This window comes from Sinohyriopsis cumingii, chromosome 3 (assembly GCF_028554795.1).
Source record: "Sinohyriopsis cumingii isolate HCF-2022 chromosome 3, ASM2855479v2, whole genome shotgun sequence".
In the NCBI taxonomy this organism is placed as follows: Eukaryota; Metazoa; Mollusca; class Bivalvia; order Unionida; family Unionidae; genus Sinohyriopsis; species Sinohyriopsis cumingii.
Window position 1 is genome coordinate 107,433,476 of NC_142963.1, and position 21,595 is coordinate 107,455,070.

Consider the following 21,595-nt stretch of genomic DNA (forward strand, 5'->3'; position numbering starts at 1 on the left):
AACTGCCATACTGGATGGGAGACTGGTACCATTTAGGACCAACTAGACACGATATAAAGCCCTTAAGTGAAACTTTCATATTGATCTGACCATCTGTTTGGAGTAGTAGTGATCAAATTGTCAAGATGGCTGCCATATTGGCTATATTGGATCTGTGAGAGGCAGCATTTTCATTTAGGACCAATAAGATCTTGGATAATTATCATTATTTAGAAGTAGAGATAACAAATTTGTGTTAATGGATGGCTGAAAGACTATCACATAAGTTTCACTGGTCATGAATTTTAGAGATAATCTTGGAGGTAGACAATAGACTGACAAGATTCAGTATAGTCCTTTAAAATGTACTTTTTAGATTTATACAGGGCCAATTTATTGCTTGATTAAATGTCACCTGACATTTCCAATCTATACTCCTCATCCATCAACACAATGTCTACATAAAAAGGAGAGCACTAATTATTAATTGGTCCCACATACAGATATGAAATATATCTAGAAAATGTTGAATCTAGTAGATCAAACCAAAATATACTTCAAGTCAAAAGGCCAGGTAGCTCTTGTGATATCTTCTAAATCTACAATGAATTTTGTGCAATTTCTGTTCATATAAATTTGTGCTATAGTGTTTGCACAGTGTGGCATTTTTACCATTATCAAAATTGTGTAGCTGGAGAAAGGGGTTCTTCTTGCCTTCACTAAAGAATCATTCTTGGGTCTCAATTTTTGGAATACAACAAAGACAGATGGTAACTTGTGAATAAAAAAAACAAATTCATTGTAATTAGGGCTGAGATAAAAACACAGGATGAGAATTTAGCAAATGAAACAAAAAGCAAGATGAAGTTTTGTTAACATTTTATAGCTATACACATTTACACCTGTTACAATAAGTTTCAACGTCATAAAAATACAAGAATGTAGATCATTATATATATCGAAATATCATGTCCTTCTTGTCAGCCACTGTCTGTATTTCTATTTTGACTGGACACTTCAACAGAAAGGATAGGAGTTCTTCAGTATACCCAATAAGGAAATAGATGTTATTATGATTGCTTTGTACAATTAATCCTGCTATTATAATCTGATTGTACCGTCTTTTAATAATCACCTCATTAGCAAAGAGATTGTGCCAGGTACCATACATGAATTTTCTGATAAAAATGTCTTCAAATACAATCTGAGCAGCATTTTTCTCCCTCTCTCCTTCTAAGCTTCCTGAAACAGAAATATAGCATGAATAGTACTCCCTCATTATAACAGTGTCCATAGAAGCCATACACCTTTCCACCTTATAGTGAGTTCACCTTATAATAAAGTACATTATACATATAATTTCACTACTACATAACTAGGATTCATGCACATACCCGACTACTAACAGGAATGGTGTTATAATGAAGGTCCTTACAATGAGGAAGTGATGTAATAATAATTAATAAGGGTTCTTCACAAACCCTAACAAAACAATTAGGTTTGGACAGTCAGAGTCAGAATCATCTAAAAGAGACAATATACAGTCGCTGATGTTAACTACTCTTACATTGTCCCAAGCAAGTCATTTATGAATGGACTCTAAAGATGTTTGGAAGTTACAATGTTATTCTTCTCCAAAAATAAACTAAAAATACACAAGGGATCAATATTTAAAATATGGAGATAACACTTCCCCCCCCCCCATGTGTAATGTACTACAAATTAAAACAGCACAGGCCCAGATCTGACAGCAAACAAGGTGCTAGCAGATCATGGTTTACTCTAAATCAGAGCATCCTTTTCCCATTTGAAATCTGAGGCAGAATGCACCTTATGTGACTGCAGATCTGGCCCATCTGTCCTGAAACTCACTTAACATTTCCAGTAATAAATTTTACTCCAGACTTGGAAATCTTTCTCCATGTGTACAAATACAGCATTCTGAATGGTCAGAATAGTTTCAAGGAAGAAAAGAAAAATTCTGCCATGGCCTGGAAATCATAAAACTCTTGAGTCTGAACTTGAAACATTGTTTCAACAAATCACACTTACATTTGAAAGACTGCTATGGCTGATAATGAAAACACAAGCTAAAACTCCTTCTGGAAATCATGCAACTTTTGAGTCTGATCTTGAGATTATGTCTGCCAATGCCAAAGAAATTTACGTTTGTAACTACATGGCTGAAAATGAAACCTCAATCTCAGGCTCCTGAGTTATATGATCACCAGGTCTGCTGATCTTAATAGGTGAGCATCATATACAAGCTAATATGAAGAATCAAAATACAGTGATCCACCACTACACAGCCTGTCTGCATACTATGGCCCTTATGCCAGACTGAAATGGTTATCTATGTCACAAAATTAAATTTGGCACTAAAATTGGTGTTTGACTGATTTCACTTAATCATTGGTTTTAGTTGATGAGAACCATTCTTGGACCAAAAGTATGATCAATGACCATGCCTGCCCCATTCTTTGATGCCAGAATGCTTCCTGTAAAATCATTTGCAAATTGGTCAGGTGGTTTTTGAAAAGAAAGTTGCAAATAAAAATTGTAAAAGAATGGTGCATGTGTGAATTCTTGACACCATTGTAAATAACAAAGGAGTAAGCTGGAGGTAAAGTATGGTCTCTTCAGTAAAAACATTTACCTCATTGCCAATCATACAAAACAAACCTTTCATATTTTGCTCAAGTTGGTTTATAGCCATGTTCTGAAGACATACAAAACGATTTATGAACTCCTACAGTAATCCACTGGTGTATGCTGTTGCATAATGCGCCAGCAGATCTGGGTCTGTGCAGTTTGTTATAGTCTGAGTATACCTCCTTGTACTGATTTAAAAAATGAAAAGCACAAATGAGATAAAAGATGCACAAAACTTTCTTGGTTCATTTATTGATTTATAATTTCAAACCTGGTTATGTCCAGGTGGGACCCTAACACCATTATCGTCTGCATGTTTCAATTCAAACGTAAGTTTTCAGTGTAAAAGACGACCCTGTTTGCCAGTTCTTTCCAGTTCATGGACAAGTCCTTTTTACATGAAGGGGTGTTTGGAGGACTACACATGTATGTACATAGAAGGAAATTCTATGTTGTCTGTTTCCGATATTTACAATGTCAAATCAAGCTAAGGGAAAGAATGACAATTACAAATCTGCCTTTCATGTGGATTTAACAAGTGGTGTAATTTCTATGTACATGTGTGCAAAGGGATATAACTGTAAATTCTCAACATTATGGCAATTTACAGAATTATCCAACAGTTACTGAATAGGATGAACTATGTCACAATGTTGTCAAAGGGAATCAACTCGCTCATAGTGGACACAAACATGACACTGTGTTAGTATGGAAAGTCCATTAAGCATGAAAGGCGCAAAGAATGCCAGTATTAGGGCTACTTTGGTCATATTCAGGTTAGAAATTATAAATCAGTGAATCAATTGACTAAGTTCTGTGCACTTTTTATCACATTAAAGATTTTCGTTGTGGAAATTGGTGGGTGGGCGGGGTTTACAAACAAACGGGGAGGTATATTCAGACTATAGGAGTAATCAGTAGAAAAAAGAACAAAAATCTTGATCTGCAGGATCATTATGCTATATGATCAGGGTCTTTGTTGTTTGCAGGCTGACTTGGCCAATAAGAGAGTTTAACACATTAATTTCTGGAGGTTTTTGTCATTTTTGCCTGAAAATCGAGTAGGAAACACATTTAGAAAGCTATTTCTGAAGAGATCCGAAAACACCAAATCCCCGGTGATCTTTCAATAACATACTGCCTAGTTGTTTTAGAAACATTGTTTTTCTTGGCTATTTGACTCGTGCATGAGCAGAAGAGTAAAAGTTGGAGTTCTTTTCTTTTTTGGTGCTAAACTGAGCCATTATTTTGTATCGAGACCACTCTTTATTCCAAATGCCCATCTTATCCTACTTTTTGCAAAGGCTCATCTGTCTGTTTGCAGTTCATACCGGTTTGCCTTAGATCTAAGACCAAAAAGTCTCAAATCCAGACACAAAATGGGATTCCAACCACAGGCGAATTTTGGGTAGAAAAAGTTGGGTCCAAAAAATGAATATATTTTTTTTTGTATTTTGTTGTTGTTGTAGGGTTTAACGACATTTTTCAGCACACGATAGGCTATACATGGCGGCCAGTATTAATGGTGGAGGAAGAACCTGGGAAATGTCCTGAAAGAACCACCGACCCTTGGGAAGCTACTGGCAAGCTTTCTCACATACCCACATTGGCCGAATCCGAGATTCAAACCCATGCAGACAGAAGTGAGACGGCAGTCATCCATAACGGAGAGTGCTTTAGACCACTCGGGGCCCCACTCTGTATTTTGAAGTGCAACTAGATATTCCAGACCATTTGGTATCATTGCATTAATGTATGACCATGACACTACAGAGCTCGGCAGTAGGCTACTACCTCCTGCCCTGTTAAGTCGTCGCTAGGGGTTCATGTGTTAAATAGTAACTGATTTTAACAGTTACCCAGAGGCATAATTCTTGTAGCCCTTGGGCTCTGGGCACAAGATTTGTTAGATCCAGTTTTATATATATACATATTCACATCCTCAGTTCTGACACAATTTAGTTAACAACTGTTCATTGTATCTTTCATGCAGAATCTCATATGAAGGTGTATTCTTTCCAACATGTTTCCCACCATAATCAATTGCAGAAGTGTACAGTCAGAAGAACTCAGAACACCCCCATTAAGAATCACTGTCCCCAACGGAAGCTACTGGCAAGCTTTCGCACATACCTACATTGGCTAAGCCAAAACTAGAACCATGTGGACAGAGTTGAGATGAGAGTGAACCATAAAGGCAAGTACCTTAGACCACATGCAAACCATGGGTCTCCCAGATGATCAGTAACATAATACTATTTTTTTTTAAAGTCTTGTTTGATACTCAGTGACATTAACATCTGTATTTATCAATTATATGGGCTGGTAGCCCATATTTACCAATAAAACCTTTGTTATTTCATTGTCATTTGGTGTTGGAATGGGAAGGGCAGTATAGAGTATGAATGAATTTCTAACCATGCTTTAGGGTCTTAATTTTCCCAATGCTCTGACGATAATGACCCAGATTTCACCTTTGCAAATGAGTCTTGATCCCAAAATATCAGAATAACCAGAAAGGCCAAGATTACCAGAGTTCCAGGAATTCCATGCCTTTGTAACTCCAATCAGATTTGGTGGCTGAGTCTGCTCATATGTAAGAGGTTTGTCATGATTGATGGAGACTTTCTGTTTTCCTGCTCGCAGATTCTTGTTCTGAACAGGACTATAGCCCCTGCATACAGTACTTGTCCCAAAGTTTCTCCTGATGTAGTGCAATAGTAATGACTGGCATTTCATAGGCTGGCCGGCCTATAATAATAATAAAAACAATAAGTAGCATAATAATAGTAGTAGTGGTAGTAGTAGTAGTGGTAAATCAAGATCATTATTTTTCTGTTACTCTGCAACTATTTTAAAAAAAACAACAATAATCTTAAGACTAAAACAAGAGGTACAAAATCTGGAGGCAAAATGGAAAAGCATTTTAAGGACAAAGATATACTTCTATCTGCCACTAAGGCTTGAAATTGGATCATCATGCAATGTTCAGAGCGCATAACATAAGGCTCTAAAGCTGGCCTGGCAAAAACTGTCAGCATGAAGTCTCACACACACACAATATACTGTCTTCGCTGGCATTCAACCAATCAAAATGTGCTATTTGGTCATTCATAGTGGTGACTTGTTTGTTTTTATCCATTTTGATCTTTGCCTTTGCCGATGAATAACATTCTTTAAAACCCACATTTGGTTTTATCACAGAACATTTATTACAAATAGCAAGTTTTCATTAATTTCCAAGATTAATGTTGAGAAATTCTATGATAACACAGAGGATTTTAGGGCACGCTTGGCATGAGATCAAAGCAAATATTTTCACCCTGTAAGGGTAGTGCAGTAATTCAACTGGTAGAACATTGTACTAATAAACCAATGGTCATGGGTAAAATACCCATCCAGGCCAACCTGGGTCAGGCACCTTGGTGTTATTGGGAAGGGTACTTAACTCTGCATGATAACAGCAATAATGTATTTAAAGAGCAGTTAGAAATGACCATAAAAAATAAAATCAGAACAGAGGTCTAGACATTTTCTTCCCTATTCTTCTTAAAATTATGGAGACCATCACCTGCTACACCCCACTCTAAACCCAACAAAGATATATACCAGCAAATATTTGTCATACAACAGATCCACTCCTTGACACGGTCAAAATGCTTTCTCATATCAGTGCTGCCAACAACTCCATCTTCTTCAAAGGATCAGTTACCAACTCTTTATTAAACTGTCTCGGGTGTCATTGTGTTTCAGTAACCATTTGCCAAGTTTTGTATACAGCGTACATTTAAAGTGGAGATTAATGTGGGTTCTGCGCTAACTACTTTCTCTCAAGCACATCCATTTTCACTCACCTGGTTGTCAACTAAGAGACACATTTGACACCTAAGATTTATGTAAAGATGAATTAACTCAGTGACTACTACACAGCCATAGTCAGCAAACTATATATTATACTTGAAATTACACAACATAAGTATTGGTTTGGAAGGTTCAGGTAATGCTACATTAAACTGTATCAAATGGAGGAACAAAACTGTTCAGATATTAAATATATTATTAACTGTGTTCCTTTTTTATGATAAGCAAGCATCAATATGCCTCTAAATATACATAATCTTCATTATAAATATTTTAATACTGTCTTCTCTCCCTTCATGGAAAACTGATTAAAAAATTCATAAAATATTTAAGCATTTACCTTTATTGAGATTTTCTGCTAAAAGTTGTACCGTTTGAGGTCCTATATAGAAACTATCAAATTATATCAAGGGAGGACACATAATTATGTCAATCACTTTCTGTTTGGAAGTAACTGTCAGCAGACATAATTCTGTTAAGCCACTTCAGCATGTTTTGTATGTAATAGAAATAAAAAGTTCCTGAAAAACTAAAAAGACTTTTGTACATTACATAAATAAATATACTGAATTTGACAGTATGGAAACTGAACTCCTTCTGTATTAAACATATTTAATAAATGGTGAAAGGACCAGCTCAAAAATAAAAAGTACAATGGAAGTAAGGCCCACATGTACTGTCTTATACTTAACAACACTAATTTCATTTGAGTGAAATCATATACAGTATGTGACTTAATTTGGGGTAAGTTTAACTATACTGAATATTTCTTTCCAATATGTTAAAGTGAAGATTCAACATACCAGGAGTTACTTCCCCTATCTAACTCGTCTCTGCATTACCTGCTCCAAATACAAACAGGATAACACCATGCTCTGTGTCTGTTATAGTAGTAGTATTTGTCTTTTTTTGGTAAAACTGACATGTAATACATAAAAGTTTGAGACTAGCCATAAAATATACAGTAAGCAACATAAAACAGTATAAAAGGCACATCTAACATTTGAGATAATTGTATACACAATAATACATGCTTGCACATAATACAAAAAGTACACAATACAGAAGAAAAACAAGACCATGCACTGATTAAACATAGGATAATCCTTAACTTGGAATGAGGCATATTTCAAATCAGGCCCTAGCTGTAGTTCAAGATTTAAGAGGCAGAAACCTAAAGAATGTCATATATAAAAATAAGCACAGTAAAAAAAGTCACAATTGTAGCATCCTGAACAGATTACTACCACACAACCAAGACACAACATTCAATGACAATCAAATAAAACATACATTTTAACCTGACAGAAAGAACTATAAAGTGAAAAATTAATGAAAAAAAGGTGGATAAGAATAAAAAGTGTAATGAACTCATTATTTAATTAACAGAACAATTACTTCAAATCACTAATGAAAAATTTCTCTCCACTAATTTAGGATTGTTTGGTTATGTGAGACTTTCTGCAGTTTTAAATCTGTTTCTATTTGTTGAATATTTTTCAGTAAAGTATTCCAATCTTTTACAACCATGAGGAGCAAGAATAATCCAAATGACACAGAATCTTACACTGACCCCTCTTCCTCTGACACAATACTTGCTCAAGGGCATGTTGGTATCATAAATAGAACACAACTTGAAAAGGCCCAAATGGACCTGAGATCACTCATGTGACTGACATGCGCATAACAGCCAAATGCAAGAGCAGTTGGCCAAAAAATTGGGGTCAGCTGAATGATTGTTTAAATTTATGCTAATGCTATTGACTACACGTCATGAAAATACCCGTTTCAAGGTTTCTACAGTTTTGTATCTTCATTTATATATAACATTATTGTCTGTATATTACTGATATTCCTCAATAGGATACTCAAATCCTGTTCTGAATTTGTTTAAAGATAAACTTGTATAAATGTTTTCATACTTTAATTAATGAAAACAGTTGATAGTGGAATGGAATCATCTGTACAAATATGAAAGGCCTTCAAGCTAAACCACTTTCTGTATAATTTAATCATAGTCTGTCAACAACTGTTTTGTAATAAGTTATTAAAGATTTTTCTCCTTTCAGTAATAGCAGCCATATTTCATGGCAGTTAAACTTGAAATGTCCATCAGATCAAGACAATTTCTGTCAAATTTATTTAACTTATGTAGAGTAGCTTTTAAGAATTAAAAATATTTTCAATTATTGGCTAAATCTAATGGCAAATTAGTATTATTTGAGTAAATTCAAAGGTCCTTAAAACTAGAATGCTTTCAATCAATTTTAGTAAATTCTGCAAGCTGCATACATTATTTATCCATTTTAATGGTTACCATAGTTGATGGTGGATAAGTATCATTTGTCTCCAAACCAGAAGGCTTTCTATAAAACTTAGATTCTACTGAGTAGTACAAGGACATTTTAGCAATGGTGGCCATATTTGACGGCTGATTGGCATCAACAGCACAAATCCAAAGCCATCTATTTTAGGATCATTTTTGTCAAATTTGATAACATTCTACTGAACAGATTTCAAGTCATTTCAAGGCTTTTCTAATTTTAGTAATAGTGGCCATATCTGATGGCTGATCAGCATCATCTGTATAACTTTCAAAACCTCTATGCCAGAATATGTTGTGTGAAATTTGGTCTAATTCTCTGGAGTATGAGAATGGAGTCGTTTAAAATTTTTTTACTTTTTATAACATAAACTGTCTTTGACAATGAATATATAATACCTAAACAAACTTGAAAGATACTCTGGCTAGAATGCTGTCAAACTTTGTCAAATTCTGTTGAATGGATTTTAAAAAGCTGTCTTAGGGTTTGTCTATTTTTAGTAATGGCAGCCATATAGAACATGGAAAGTTATGATTCTGCCTTGTTGCTATACACAGCAATTACCCAACAGACTTGATACGCACTGCCATATTGTTTACAGACAACAAGAACAAAACTTAGAGTGCACACAATGTGATGCTTATGCTGAACTATGCTGTTCTATTCATATCAATGTGTGCAAAATGGCACTTACTATTAAGATGTAATGTAACTTTGCTTCAATCGTCTTCATGTAACCCTACCTACTGAAACTTTGCAACCATGTTACAAAGTTTGTGCATGGGGTATACAACACTGACCAGGTGAGACTATTTTTAGGCATTAAGTCATGACACTTAGCTTCACAGGCACATAACCATAATCTGCCCCATTATGGATCAGCATCCACTGACAAATGTTTTGAGGGGTTTCTGCAAACGAAAAATATTAATGGATGATGGATGATGTCATACCCTTCATTTGAGATGTCAACATTTTGGGAAATTTCTACTGGGTACCTGTCGATCCTAGCGATCAGTTACCCAATCAAAGGGAAACTGTATTAAATGTGAACCTGAAGTGCTTTGTTGTATGGCTCATATATGCCAACCCCAAGAGAGGTATAAGCATAATTATTGCTAATTATTATTAAGTGGCGCAAAATTTCATATGCAAACCGCACCAAATTTTTACTACGGTTTGTTTATGTTTCCAAATAAGGCCTCAATGTCCTTATATGGCACACAAACAAACGAGGCTGAGAATGGAAGTAATCATTATTTGCACTAACATGACGGACAATCTAAACGAAAATATCAGATAAAAAAGGTAAACAAGATTATACAACTATTTCTACAATGATTTTCGATACTTCCAGTATTAAATAAGAGTACTCAATTTATTGGATTATATGCAAAGAATATGTGTGAATCACACCCAGCTTGCTCCAGTGGCACGTATCTGCTCATGTCCACGAGGTAGGAGTATGGGTACTAATAATTAGTAATAGAGAAAAGACGTCAGGGTAAGTAAAGTCAGATAAAAACATTATACTTTGTAAAAAAACCGCCGTTATTTTAGTTGCCAGTTGTAGGAGATATTTCTGGAAATCTGACTTTCGTTACGATGTTAGTTGACATCAAAACACGCTACACAGCGCTGTTCGTTAGGAAGTAAGACCCGACGTCCAAAACATAAATATCAGCGTCAAGGTCTTACATGTAGAACATGATCCGGGGCGGCGTATTACATTATAAGACAACACCCACACACCAAGACGTTATATCTGATACTTTTTCATCTACAACCAGCCCGTATCCTAGGCCGAATGTTTTTTTTTTTGTTTTTGTTTTGGCTGAAGCAATGCATACCCGAGACAATAAAGTGTCTCAAATTTTCTTCGCTGAGGAGAGGGAAATTCTGTAAGGAACATTACCATCTTGTCAAAGTCGCAGAATGATCAGCTCATATGAAACTGATCGGTTAACAAGGCATAATTGAAACGCTAACGTAAAAGTATTGCTTAATGTCACCAAATATGTAGGAAAATGTCACACCCCTAGAAAATTCACCTTCTGGATAATAACGCTGCAACTTCGGCAGTAAGCCGCCATATTTTAGCCTTGCCCTTGCACCGAATAGGATTTGTGAAATATGATTTGATTGGTCCATTATTACAGATAAACCAATGAACGGACTACTTGTATCATATGCTCTACGTCATTCTCTTCAGTTGATTCGTGTCATACGAAGAGGAATCATAGTTAGGTCTGTTTTAGTTTTATATTTATGTGGGATTGTGGAAAAATCACTTCCTTTATAAATTATAAGTTTAAACGATTGGACTTATGTTAAATCGTTATCAGTGTTGTGTTTTAAGCTTGAAAATTCAGAATCTCTATAGCAAGATGTACATTCTCAAAGGGGGGGGGGATCGTCGATGGAATTAACGTGGGTGCTTCCTTAAGTACATCACGTCTTTACATCTCAGAATGTTTTTGTAAATGGACTTAATGAAAGATATTTAGATTGAGATTTATCCGAGACACGCGGAATTAAATAAATCTTTACTGAAGCGGATTCGTACATTGTTTGAGCACAGCTCGTGACCAGTGAAATGAAGAGTATCTGAAAGGATCCATGTATTTATGCAAACCACCTTTGTATATACAATGCTATCGTCCACTTCTGCGCACCTAATGTTTCCGTCACCAGTGTTGAAGCAAAACGCATAATGAATTCAACCGATTGACGAAAATAAAATACTGCAATGCTTACCATTTGAAAAGAGACAGTTGTCACCAGAATATTCTGTTCAAAATATTAATTTTGGAAACACCGGATACCACCCCTTTGTTTTTGTTACTCGCGATATATCGGATATGTCGGCCTATTCTGCGCATAGCTTTGAAAAGATGTAATGCTGATTAATCGGGCTATGGAAATGAAATATATTACTTTAGACTGTTTCTGTCAGCATTTCGTTAGAGTAATTAGGTCAGGTTTATAGCTGGTTTTACAAAAATAAACAACAATGCCAATAGGGGCTCCGAGTGGACTCAAACGATCTTGATTATGGATCACTGCCATCTCACCTCAGTTTGCACCAGTTCGAGAGTCAGATTCAGCTTACGTGTGTGTGAGAAAGCTTGCCAGTAGCTTCTTGTGAGTCGGTGGTTCTTTTCCGGTGTTTTTCCGGGTTCTTCCTCCACCATTAATACTGGCCGCTATGTATAGCCTATTGTGTGCTGAAAAATGGCGTTAAACCCCACATCAACAACAACAATGCCAATAAATGGTAAGAGATATTAAGCAAACTAAACTGATCATGTAGAAAGTAAAGTTAAATATTTTATGAAGAAAAAAAGCTATTATGTTGAAGAGAACCAACAATGAATAGGATGTAATGTGTTTACAATGTCTCATTTATGGGAAAAAAACTACTTAACGAATTTAGAAACAGCTATATGCCAGGGAATTTCTTGAGAATCCTGTTCTAGCGGCAAGTTCACATTTTGGATAGCAGATGATTTTGTATGTGTGGGACAGCTTGCAAAATTGGAAACTTGGATTAAAATGCAGTATTGTTTTAATGTATACATTTCCATCTTTTATATGACAGGGTTCATACTGTCTTTGAATGTCTTTGACATTTTGGGAAAAATGAGGTAGCATTTTCAAGGCCTTGAGTGGATTACCCTGAGGTCTTTAAAAGTCTTTGAAAATTGAAATAAACCCAAACATTTTAATTTCTTTCCATAGTCACAAATAAAATTGTCCAATGTTGTTTGATTTGGATGTAGTTGAGTTGTCATGGTTTCTTTCTTTTGATGACCCATTCAGTTTAATTTCACCATTAAACAATATTGTAGTATTTTGCATTAATTGTTTTCTCATATAATATAGCTTGCAGAGGTCTTGCTAGGATTTTAAAACTAGGAGTCCAGGACTCCCATTTTGGTAAAAATGGGAGTCCCACCATCAAAAGTTGCAGTCCCTTCTTTCCTACAGAATCAACACAAATGTGAGTGCAACTATTTTTACATGGAGAGGTTTTTCGTAATGTAATCACTCACTATAATAGAGCTTCATTACAACAGTCCATTGACAGGATTGCAAATGCATGGTTTATTTATTTGTCTACATCCTTGTAGTAATTTTAGGCAATGGTTAAATAGTACCTGATTTGCTTCTTTTTTTTCCCCCGTATTTTCGCATATACGTGTCAAGTCGGAAAATAGCTTAGACCTTAAAGCGCATCTCGCGAATTCCACAACATAGCATTGTTTATATGTTTCTGACCTACATAATTTGCATTTTAAAGTTAAATCTTTACTAAAATAATACCTTGGTTTTGCCTTCAATGATTTGTATATTTTTCTGAAAATATTCGCCCTATGATTTACGAAAACAGACAATGTAATAAACTGGTACATCCCAGACTTAGTGAAGTCCGCCATTATTTCCCGTTAGACCTACTGGTTCACTTACAGTTTCAAACTAATTTTATGACAAAATAATAATATAATAATAATAATAATAATGACCTTATTTAAAGAGGTTAACATAATTAGCTAAAAACTAATCTACCTTGAGGCCCTCATACAAAGGAATTTATTTATTTAAGCTGCATCTCTGAAGCCACTGGATATATTGGGTTTGGAAGAAGGAAATAGAGTGGGCATTTCTAATCTCAACTGGAATACTATTCCAGAGCAGAGTTCCAGAGTATTGGAAACTTTTTTTAAACAACTCCTTATTTGGTTTGGGAATTTTATACTGTTTGGTAGACATGGATCGCAGGTGGGGAGTATTACCAGGTAGCCTATACTGGAATAGTGATTGTAAATATTCAGGAGCACTATTTTGAGATATCCTGTACATTAATTTGGCTTGTCTCAAACAGATTCGGTTTTTAATAGGTAATATTTTTAACCTACCAGCTAAATTTTCCTTGCTTTCTTTCTGAATTGATATTAGCCCAAATGCTCTTTTTTGAAGATGTGCCAGCTTTGCTATGTTTTTTATCATTTGAATTACCCCATACTGTACTACAGTAGTCCAAATATGGTTGTATGTAACTGTTATAAAATAGTTTTCTGTGCCTTTCAAGGAGAAAATGTCTTATCCTACTGAGAAGCCATAAACTTGAATTGACTTTTTTACTGATACATTTGATATGTTCAGTCCATGATAGGTTATTAATCTACCAGAACACCAATTAGTCTATCATGACAGGCCATTTGCAAATTTGTATCCTTCCATGTCAGACATAGTTCGTCACTATCAAGATTTGTCTTTCTTTGCCATGTTGAGATAAGTAATATTTTAGTTTTACCAGTATTTACCACTATGCCATTACATGTGCACCAGTTTTCCAGTTTGTTTAGGGCATTCTGTAAAGAAATTTCAAGTTTGCTTTGTGTTTTGGATGACTGACAATGTTGTATCATCTGCATAGAGATCTGTAGATGATATTGAGTCTCTTAGTAAAAGTGGTAGGTCATTAATAAATAAAATGAATAGTAATGGATCTAGAATTGAGCCTTGTGGTACTCCATATCTAATTGTTTCAGGTTCAGACAGAACATTATTTATGTAAACATGTTGTGTTCTCTCACTTAAGTAAGAAGTAAACCATCTAATTGTTCTTTCATCACACTGGTAGATTTTCAATTTCTTCAAAAGTATTTTATGATCCACCATGTCAAAAGCTTTCCTGAAATCTACAAATACAGTTCCTATTATTCTACCATGGTCAAGTGCTTGAAGCCATTTATCAGTTAGGGAGATCACGGCAGTCTCACAGAAATGGTTCTGTCTAAAGCCTGATTGATTAGGGTGTAACAGCAAGTGTTTGGTTAAATATGAGACGAATGAGCCATGGACATGTTTTTCAATCAATTTTGACAAGTTTGGTAGTATTGAGATTGGTCGGTAGTTATCAGCATCATCCTTAGAACCAGATTTGTGAATAGGAGTTACTTTTGCAGTTTTCCATATTTTAGGGACAGATGAAGTTGCAATACTTAAATTAATTATGAATGTTATGCTATCTACAGTAGCAGAGGCAGCAGATTTAATGAGTCGTGGACCAATCTGATCAAGTCCTGTAGCTTTCTTGGTATCAAGTTCACTGAGACATTTTTTAACAAAGTTTGTTGATACTGGTGGGATAGAGAAACATACCTCCTTAGAGATTTTGCTGCTGCAGAACTTTTTCAGTTCATTAAAGTTGTTTTCTGTCACTGGTTCTTTTAACTTTGTGGTAATGTTGGGGAAAAAATCATTGAAAACTTTTGCAATGTCATTTTCATCAGTGACTATGGTGTCATTTACCAGAAGTGAGTGAATTTTATTTGTCTGTTTTTTGGGCGTTCCTCCATTGAGTTCATTGAAGACTTTCCAAATGGAGTTTGTGTTGCTATTTTTGTTTCCAAGCAATGATTGATAATAAGTATTTTTTAGCTTTTTTAATCATACTTGTTATTTTATTTCTCCATAGTTTATATTGTGCATGGTTTCCCATAGCCTTGAATTGGTCTCATGTTTTCATAGCATCTAGGATTTCAGTAGTGTAAGCCAATTAGGTTGAATTTCAGCCTTTACTCGATGTACTTTCAGTGGTGCATGCTTAGATACTACATCCATGAATAAGTCGGTCTCCACCCTTATGGCTTCATCTGTGTCTTCCAAATTTTGGATCATATTCCACGGACCTTTATATAGGTCATTAAGAAATTGTTCTTCATTAAAGTTTTTGAACAATCTGTAAGTGATCGTTTTATGTGTATTTTTCTTGCATTTAACCTTTCTTGTCAAAAAAGTAGGATAGTGGTCACTAAGACCAACAGTCGGTACATTAACACAAGCCACATTGTCTGGTAGGTTGGTATAAATGTGGTCAATGAGAGTGCTCGATTTTTCTGTTACCCTTGTAGGCTTATTTACCAGCTGGTCTAGGCCTAATGATTCAATAAATTCCATCCAGTTGTTCCTTATTTGAGTATTGAAAAGGTCCTTATTTATATCTCTGAGTATAATATGTTTCTTTCTACTGTGCTGGAACATTTTCCATTTGTTTCAAAAAGTTATCATTTCAAAATGCTTTGGAGGAAGGTGGTCTATAAATGAAACCAATTAGGAATGCTTTTGCATTATTTTAAAAAATTTCCACCCAGATACTTTCAGCTTCATGTGACTCAAGTCGCCTTTTTACATTTACTTCTTCCCTAATGTATACAACAAGACACACACACACCCCTGCTGTCTCTCTGTCCCTACATAATGGTTTATTGTAGCCTTGACAGTGAAATAGATCATCATTGTGGTTAGCATTTAATTTGGTTTCAGTGAGTCCTAAAACATGTATATTATTTTCCTTGGAAGACAACATTAACTTAATCTGGTCTATCTTTCCCACTATAACTTGTACATTTAAGTGACCTATGTTAAAACCTTTTGTATTTAGTTCCATATCAATATATGTATGTCATCATGCAATGGGGTACTCGCTGAGATTATCTCCATACTATTATCTTTCTTGCATCCTATTTCTATATTTAAATGTTCATATATATATTAGCATCTTCAAAGTCACATACAAATCCTGAAAATCCATTTACATTTGCATCTACAATAGTGTCCATTGAATAGTTAGAATCAAGAGTCCCACTGGGTACATTTAGATTTTTTGTAATTGAAACATTGGTATTCTCATCTTTGCCAGCTTCCTAATATGTATACATTGATGGACAAAGTCTTTGTGTCCATATTTATGGCACCTGAAACGCTCAATCTGTTTGCCATGATGGCATACCTGTGCCATGTGCCCAGTTTCTCCACATTTGAGACAGCACTCTTCATTAAAGTGCCTGAAAATGGGGGCATACATGTTAATATTTCTCAGTAGTTGAGAGGTTCCTTTTCTGCTTAAATGAATTTTGTCTCTGTGGTAGAGACTAAGGTTTACATCCTGGTTCTGAAGAAAGAAAGATGTGTATTGTGGAATGTACAAAATAGTGTACAAGAGGCAGTTAATATATATCCAGATCACTGATTCTGATCTTAAAACACATGTTTGTATGTTTTATCATCAAAGGATATGATGCAGGAAATTGATAGTTGTTACCTTACTCGGAAAAGGGTTAATGATCAATCAGCTGTCAAAACATATGCTTGTGAATGGGCAAGAGTTTGTCAGCATAATTGATATCAAAACTAGGCCTAGCTACTGATGTCTTAATGAATACATTTCACTACAACACTAGAACTAACCAGGCTAAGGCAAGAGGCATTTTAAAAAAAAGTATGGTCAGTCAGTGTTCCTCTTAAATAGCTCTTGTTCGTCCATCAGAGTGATACTGAATTTTGTCAGTCCAAGTAAGGACTTATTCCAAACACTAAGCTAGGCATCACACACTTTCTTACATTTAACTACTGTCCTATCCGAACTATCAATTCTAGCAGCTTTGGCACTCTTCTGAATCTCGTTAGAATTTTTGTAAGTTTGCTGTTTAACCCCGGAATACTTATACAGATTTATGAATGGCATTTTGTTTAAGTCTCAACATGTCTTGATTCTAAGGTTATGTGCACTACTTATTCCGATACATTCGGAAATGAACACAATAACGCAAACTGAAGTTGTTTATTTGATGTACTATTATAAATGACCGCATGTACATCTCTGGGTCTTTCTGACTCTGAATTCAATCACTGTAAATATAAGTACATTTCCCCACCTGGTCGCCAGTCAGAGCCTTTGAACTAGCCGCCCAGCTATTGCATCATGTTCTTTTTGATGTACTGTTATAATGGCAACATGTATGTACATCAAGGGGTCTTTCAGTCACTGAATTCTGTCACTGTAAATATCAGCACAGTTAATTGATTAACACATTTTCCCACAATGCAGTTGGCTGAAGCAGGACTGGCAAGTCTTTGAATTTTGCCGCACACCTATTACATGCGTACGGTGGACTCCCACCTCAGTGATTTTCTGCATCCCAGATCAAAAATTGGTGTCCAAATACGTGTAATTAAGCGTTTCTGAGATCTCCGACTTGTATACAAAATGTTAGTGAAAATAGGTCTTGGAAATCTATGTTTGTGGTCTTTGACAGTTTGGGAAAAGTCTTTGAATTTATCATTCAGAATTCTTTATGAACCCTGTGTACTGTATTTTATTTATGACTCTTAAATATACATAGTAAATAGGATTTTCTAGGTTAAAAGTTCAAGGTCATGGAGTGTGTCTTAATGGTGACATTTAGAAATCACATTTTGATATGCAATTAGGGTAGAAATGTGGGATATTTGTGCACACTTTATGAAAATAACTTTCCTTAATTAAAGGAAGACCGTTTTTTCTTATTACAGATTGGATTTTTGACCAAAAACAACACATTATCCAGTGTTTACAGGAATTTTTGATCGTTGTGCAGAATTGGTCGATGTGGTATATATATCTCACAGTGGGGGTAGAGGGATTAAATATATATACATAATACCACTTCGGTGGCCTAGTGGTTAGAGCATCCGTCTTGGATGCACTAGGTCGTGGGTTTGAGCCCCGGCTGAGTCATACCAAAGACATATATATGATACTAGCAGTTGCCACACTTGGTGCTCAATGTTAAAAGGTTAGCGTTAGGAATGGTTGGCCTGGTTTCAGGATAATATAACCCGGATGGGACCTGATGCCACATGTCTATGGCTTGATGCCCCAGTGCTAGACATCACTATAAACTGTCACACTGCAGATACCATAGCAATATGACTGAAAACTTGTTAAAGCTACATTAAAAATCCAAATCACGCACACAACAGTCTTATTTCAAAATTTCTTCATGTATTATATGATAAGTTTCACATTTTGTTCACATAAAACATATTTTCACAGATCAGTTAGCATTATAATGTGTTTTATTGGTAGTTTGTGGTGGTTTGCTGTGTTCATGGTAACTACATGGACCAGTATTGGACTTATAGCAAAAGTCATACAGGTCATGTAGGCATTCGTAACTAACTATTTCAGGAACGTGTGTCATTTGTTGGAATTTGCTTGCACATCTTTAAATGGCAATTATTCACTTTATTTGGATCCTCATGTGTCCATATTCCTTTGAAAGGTCATTATTTACATGCCCAGATAAATACATCAAAATCAATGTTAAATCATCCAGATTGAATGTCATGCACTGTGATGGAAGTTTTTTTTATGGCATTTAAGTTGCAGAACAATCAACATTCATGATTGAACATACTTTTGGTAATTAAAATTTATTTCAGTTTGAATAAATGCACATGCATGACTTGTGTAACTTTCACTATAGTAGCCCCCTTTCTGATGGATGTTTTGGGTCTGCTCTAACCAGTTTATTTAAAAGTGTGAAATTGGTGCAAACAGTTCTATCCCTGACAATTCAGCATACATTTTTGACACCAGTATTTTTCAAGGCGTTTGTGTTATTACCGGTCGAATGGACTGTTTGGCAATACATACAGAACATTTTCAGATCAAATCCTCTGTCTGATAACCTGTAGGTACATGTGTTATAACTCAAACCTTATATCCTGTTGCAATTTTCAATATCATGGCTATATCTGTCTGTTCCATTGGATCCAGCAACCAGTCATTTGTGTCCTTTGCTCATTCACTCATTTGAGCCGCTTCGGTGGCATAGTGGTTAGAGCGTCCGTCTCAGATGTGGGAGATTGTTGGTTCGATCCTCAGCCGAGTCATACCAAAGACTTACAAAAATGGTACTAACATTGGCGCTCAGCATTAAGACGTTAGTGTTAGGACTGGTCGGCCTGGTGTCAGGATAATGTGACTGTCTGCAGCATGATGCCCCAGTGCTAGACATCACTATAAACTGCCACACTGCAGACATCTTAGCGATATGACTGAATTTTTTTTAAAGCTACGTTAAAAATCCAAATCACACACACACATTCACTCATTTGAACATTTTGGTTGATTTGGTTATGTGTGTTGATACTTGACCTTTCAGATGATATTGATCTTATTAATCATTATTGATTAGTGCCTTTTATTTCCAAACACATCTGTCAGAAATTGCTTGAGTTTTATTATTAACAATTATCATCTGATCATTTAGTTACCTTGAAAATGACAGCATGCATTAAAACAATCTTTCACAAGATCAGTACATATTGGCACTTACAAAAGACCCCTGGAGACTAGGACAAAAAATTCAGCACATCCTTTATATGTATAGCTGTTTTAATTAAAATGTAAATATTTAATTCTTGTTTGTCAAAACTTGCTTTAAATACTAAATATTCACATGTCTGTGACAAAAAACTGGACAGACCAGTCACCTTGACATTGACTACAAAATTGAAAATATAGACTTTGACAGTATATCGTTTGAAATATGGAATGCAGACATTTATGTGAAAGAAATTGGACATAAATGCTAAATAAAGATGCTGATATACATGTATGTACTATGGCAAGATAGCATAGTTTAAAACTTGCACAACTGAAGCATTTCAGACTCAACCTGACTTCGACAATTTGTTTTAACCTTTCCTGTGTGCAGGTGCCATGCTAACTTGAGCTTGCCTGCAACAAATTTATGTAAAAAGAAATCTGCACACCTAAAAGAATACTTTTGGTAACCCAGACTTAAGAAAATATTGTAAGGTGTGCTCACAGTGAATGTATTTCCTACCTACATTAATTTTTATTTGCAAAATTTTGTTATAACTATATTGTTAATCTGGCAATAATACACTATGGTTATTTTGCACCATATACCGTCTCATGCACAAATTGCTGGCTCATTTAAGCAGTTGATTGATAGTTCTCCCACCCTCCCTTTCTTTTTTGTTTGTGTATATTGGTATGCACAGTTTGATATAATAGGCAAAGTTATGAGAACATCCAAACATGATTCATTCATCTGTAGTCACATCAATGAACAGTGTGCTAGTGTTTTTGCATGATACCGTTAATACTATGGATGTAAATCCTACATGATAGGACCATGTGGAGTTAGATAGTGGATACATTTGTCTTTTAATACATATGAAAAAAAAAAGAATAACTGAGAACAGTACAAGGTTAGTTTCATTTAGAGTCTTATCAGATATGCATGTTATTGATGTATTTTTGTTTTTCCAGATAGTAGTGTCTGGTGGGGAGGATGCAAATTTAACACAATTTGTTTGTTTTTTCTCTGTAATTTTCAGAGTGTGCAATCTAGGTAAAAAAAAATTTTAAATCATAAGTTATGTGTATTTTAAAAAAATCTGGTATTTTGTCCTTTCCCAGGATACAGGTATACTTGTTATGATATATATATATTATTTTATTTTTGCAGATTCCAAAAAATGTTTCTGCTCGACTGGTTTACAAACCTTCTAAGTTTTTTAGGTAAGTGGATCAAACTCCTAATTTGATTTATGCTGACTTGTGGAAACAGTACTTTGCATACTACTACAGGGTATAAAACAAAACTAATAAGACACTTGCAGTCACCTAAACTGGGAAAATCAACCATGGTATAATGCTTGAGATGGTTTTTCCCCCAGTTCTACATTGATCTCCCCATAAAGTTTTGATGGCATCTGGGTGAGCACACTAGCATCAAATTGTTTTAAAAAATATTGTCATAACAGAGAGAAATTAAATGAAACATAAAAGAAAGTACATTAGTTTGTTAAATTTTCCTGTTGTCTTAGTTTATATTTAGTGCATAAGTCAAGAGTTTCTGGACTGACAGGGCTTTCAGGGACCCAAGCTTCCAGGTAAATGTGCATGAAAT

At 35.2% G+C, this 21,595-nt stretch overlaps 2 protein-coding genes across 6 annotated transcripts in view; one reads left to right on the forward strand and one right to left on the reverse strand.

The window, feature by feature from the left end:
- Window positions 1-841: 841 nt before the first annotated feature.
- Window positions 842-10,940, reverse strand: LOC149803499 (small ribosomal subunit protein uS3m-like). 3 transcript variants are annotated; one of them, XM_089953231.1, is made up of 3 exons: window positions 10,868-10,940; window positions 5,163-5,382; window positions 842-1,221 (listed from the first exon to the last, which is right to left on the reverse strand). In XM_089953231.1, the coding sequence occupies exons 1-3, from the start codon at window positions 10,907-10,909 to the stop codon at window positions 929-931; spliced, it is 555 nt and encodes a 184-aa protein (XP_089809357.1). In that variant the 5' UTR covers window positions 10,910-10,940; the 3' UTR covers window positions 842-928. The 3 variants fall into 3 exon arrangements, with proteins under 3 accessions (XP_089809357.1, XP_089809356.1, XP_089809358.1); XM_089953230.1 differs by having other exon boundaries at window positions 10,853-10,925; XM_089953232.1 differs by lacking the exon at window positions 10,868-10,940 and adding an exon at window positions 10,667-10,822.
- Window positions 10,941-10,999: 59 nt separating this feature from the next.
- Window positions 11,000-21,595, forward strand: part of LOC149803500 (small COPII coat GTPase SAR1B-like) — a 46,968-nt gene continuing 36,372 nt past the window's right edge. For 2 of the 3 annotated variants that reach the window (XM_089953234.1, XM_089953233.1), the window contains exons 1-2: window positions 11,000-11,063; window positions 21,152-21,204. In XM_089953234.1, coding sequence (XP_089809360.1) covers window positions 21,162-21,204 — 43 coding nt within the window. In that variant the 5' untranslated portion in view covers window positions 11,000-11,063; window positions 21,152-21,161. The remainder of the gene's footprint in view (window positions 11,064-21,151; window positions 21,205-21,595) is intronic. The other variant, XM_089953235.1, reaches the window with a different exon arrangement.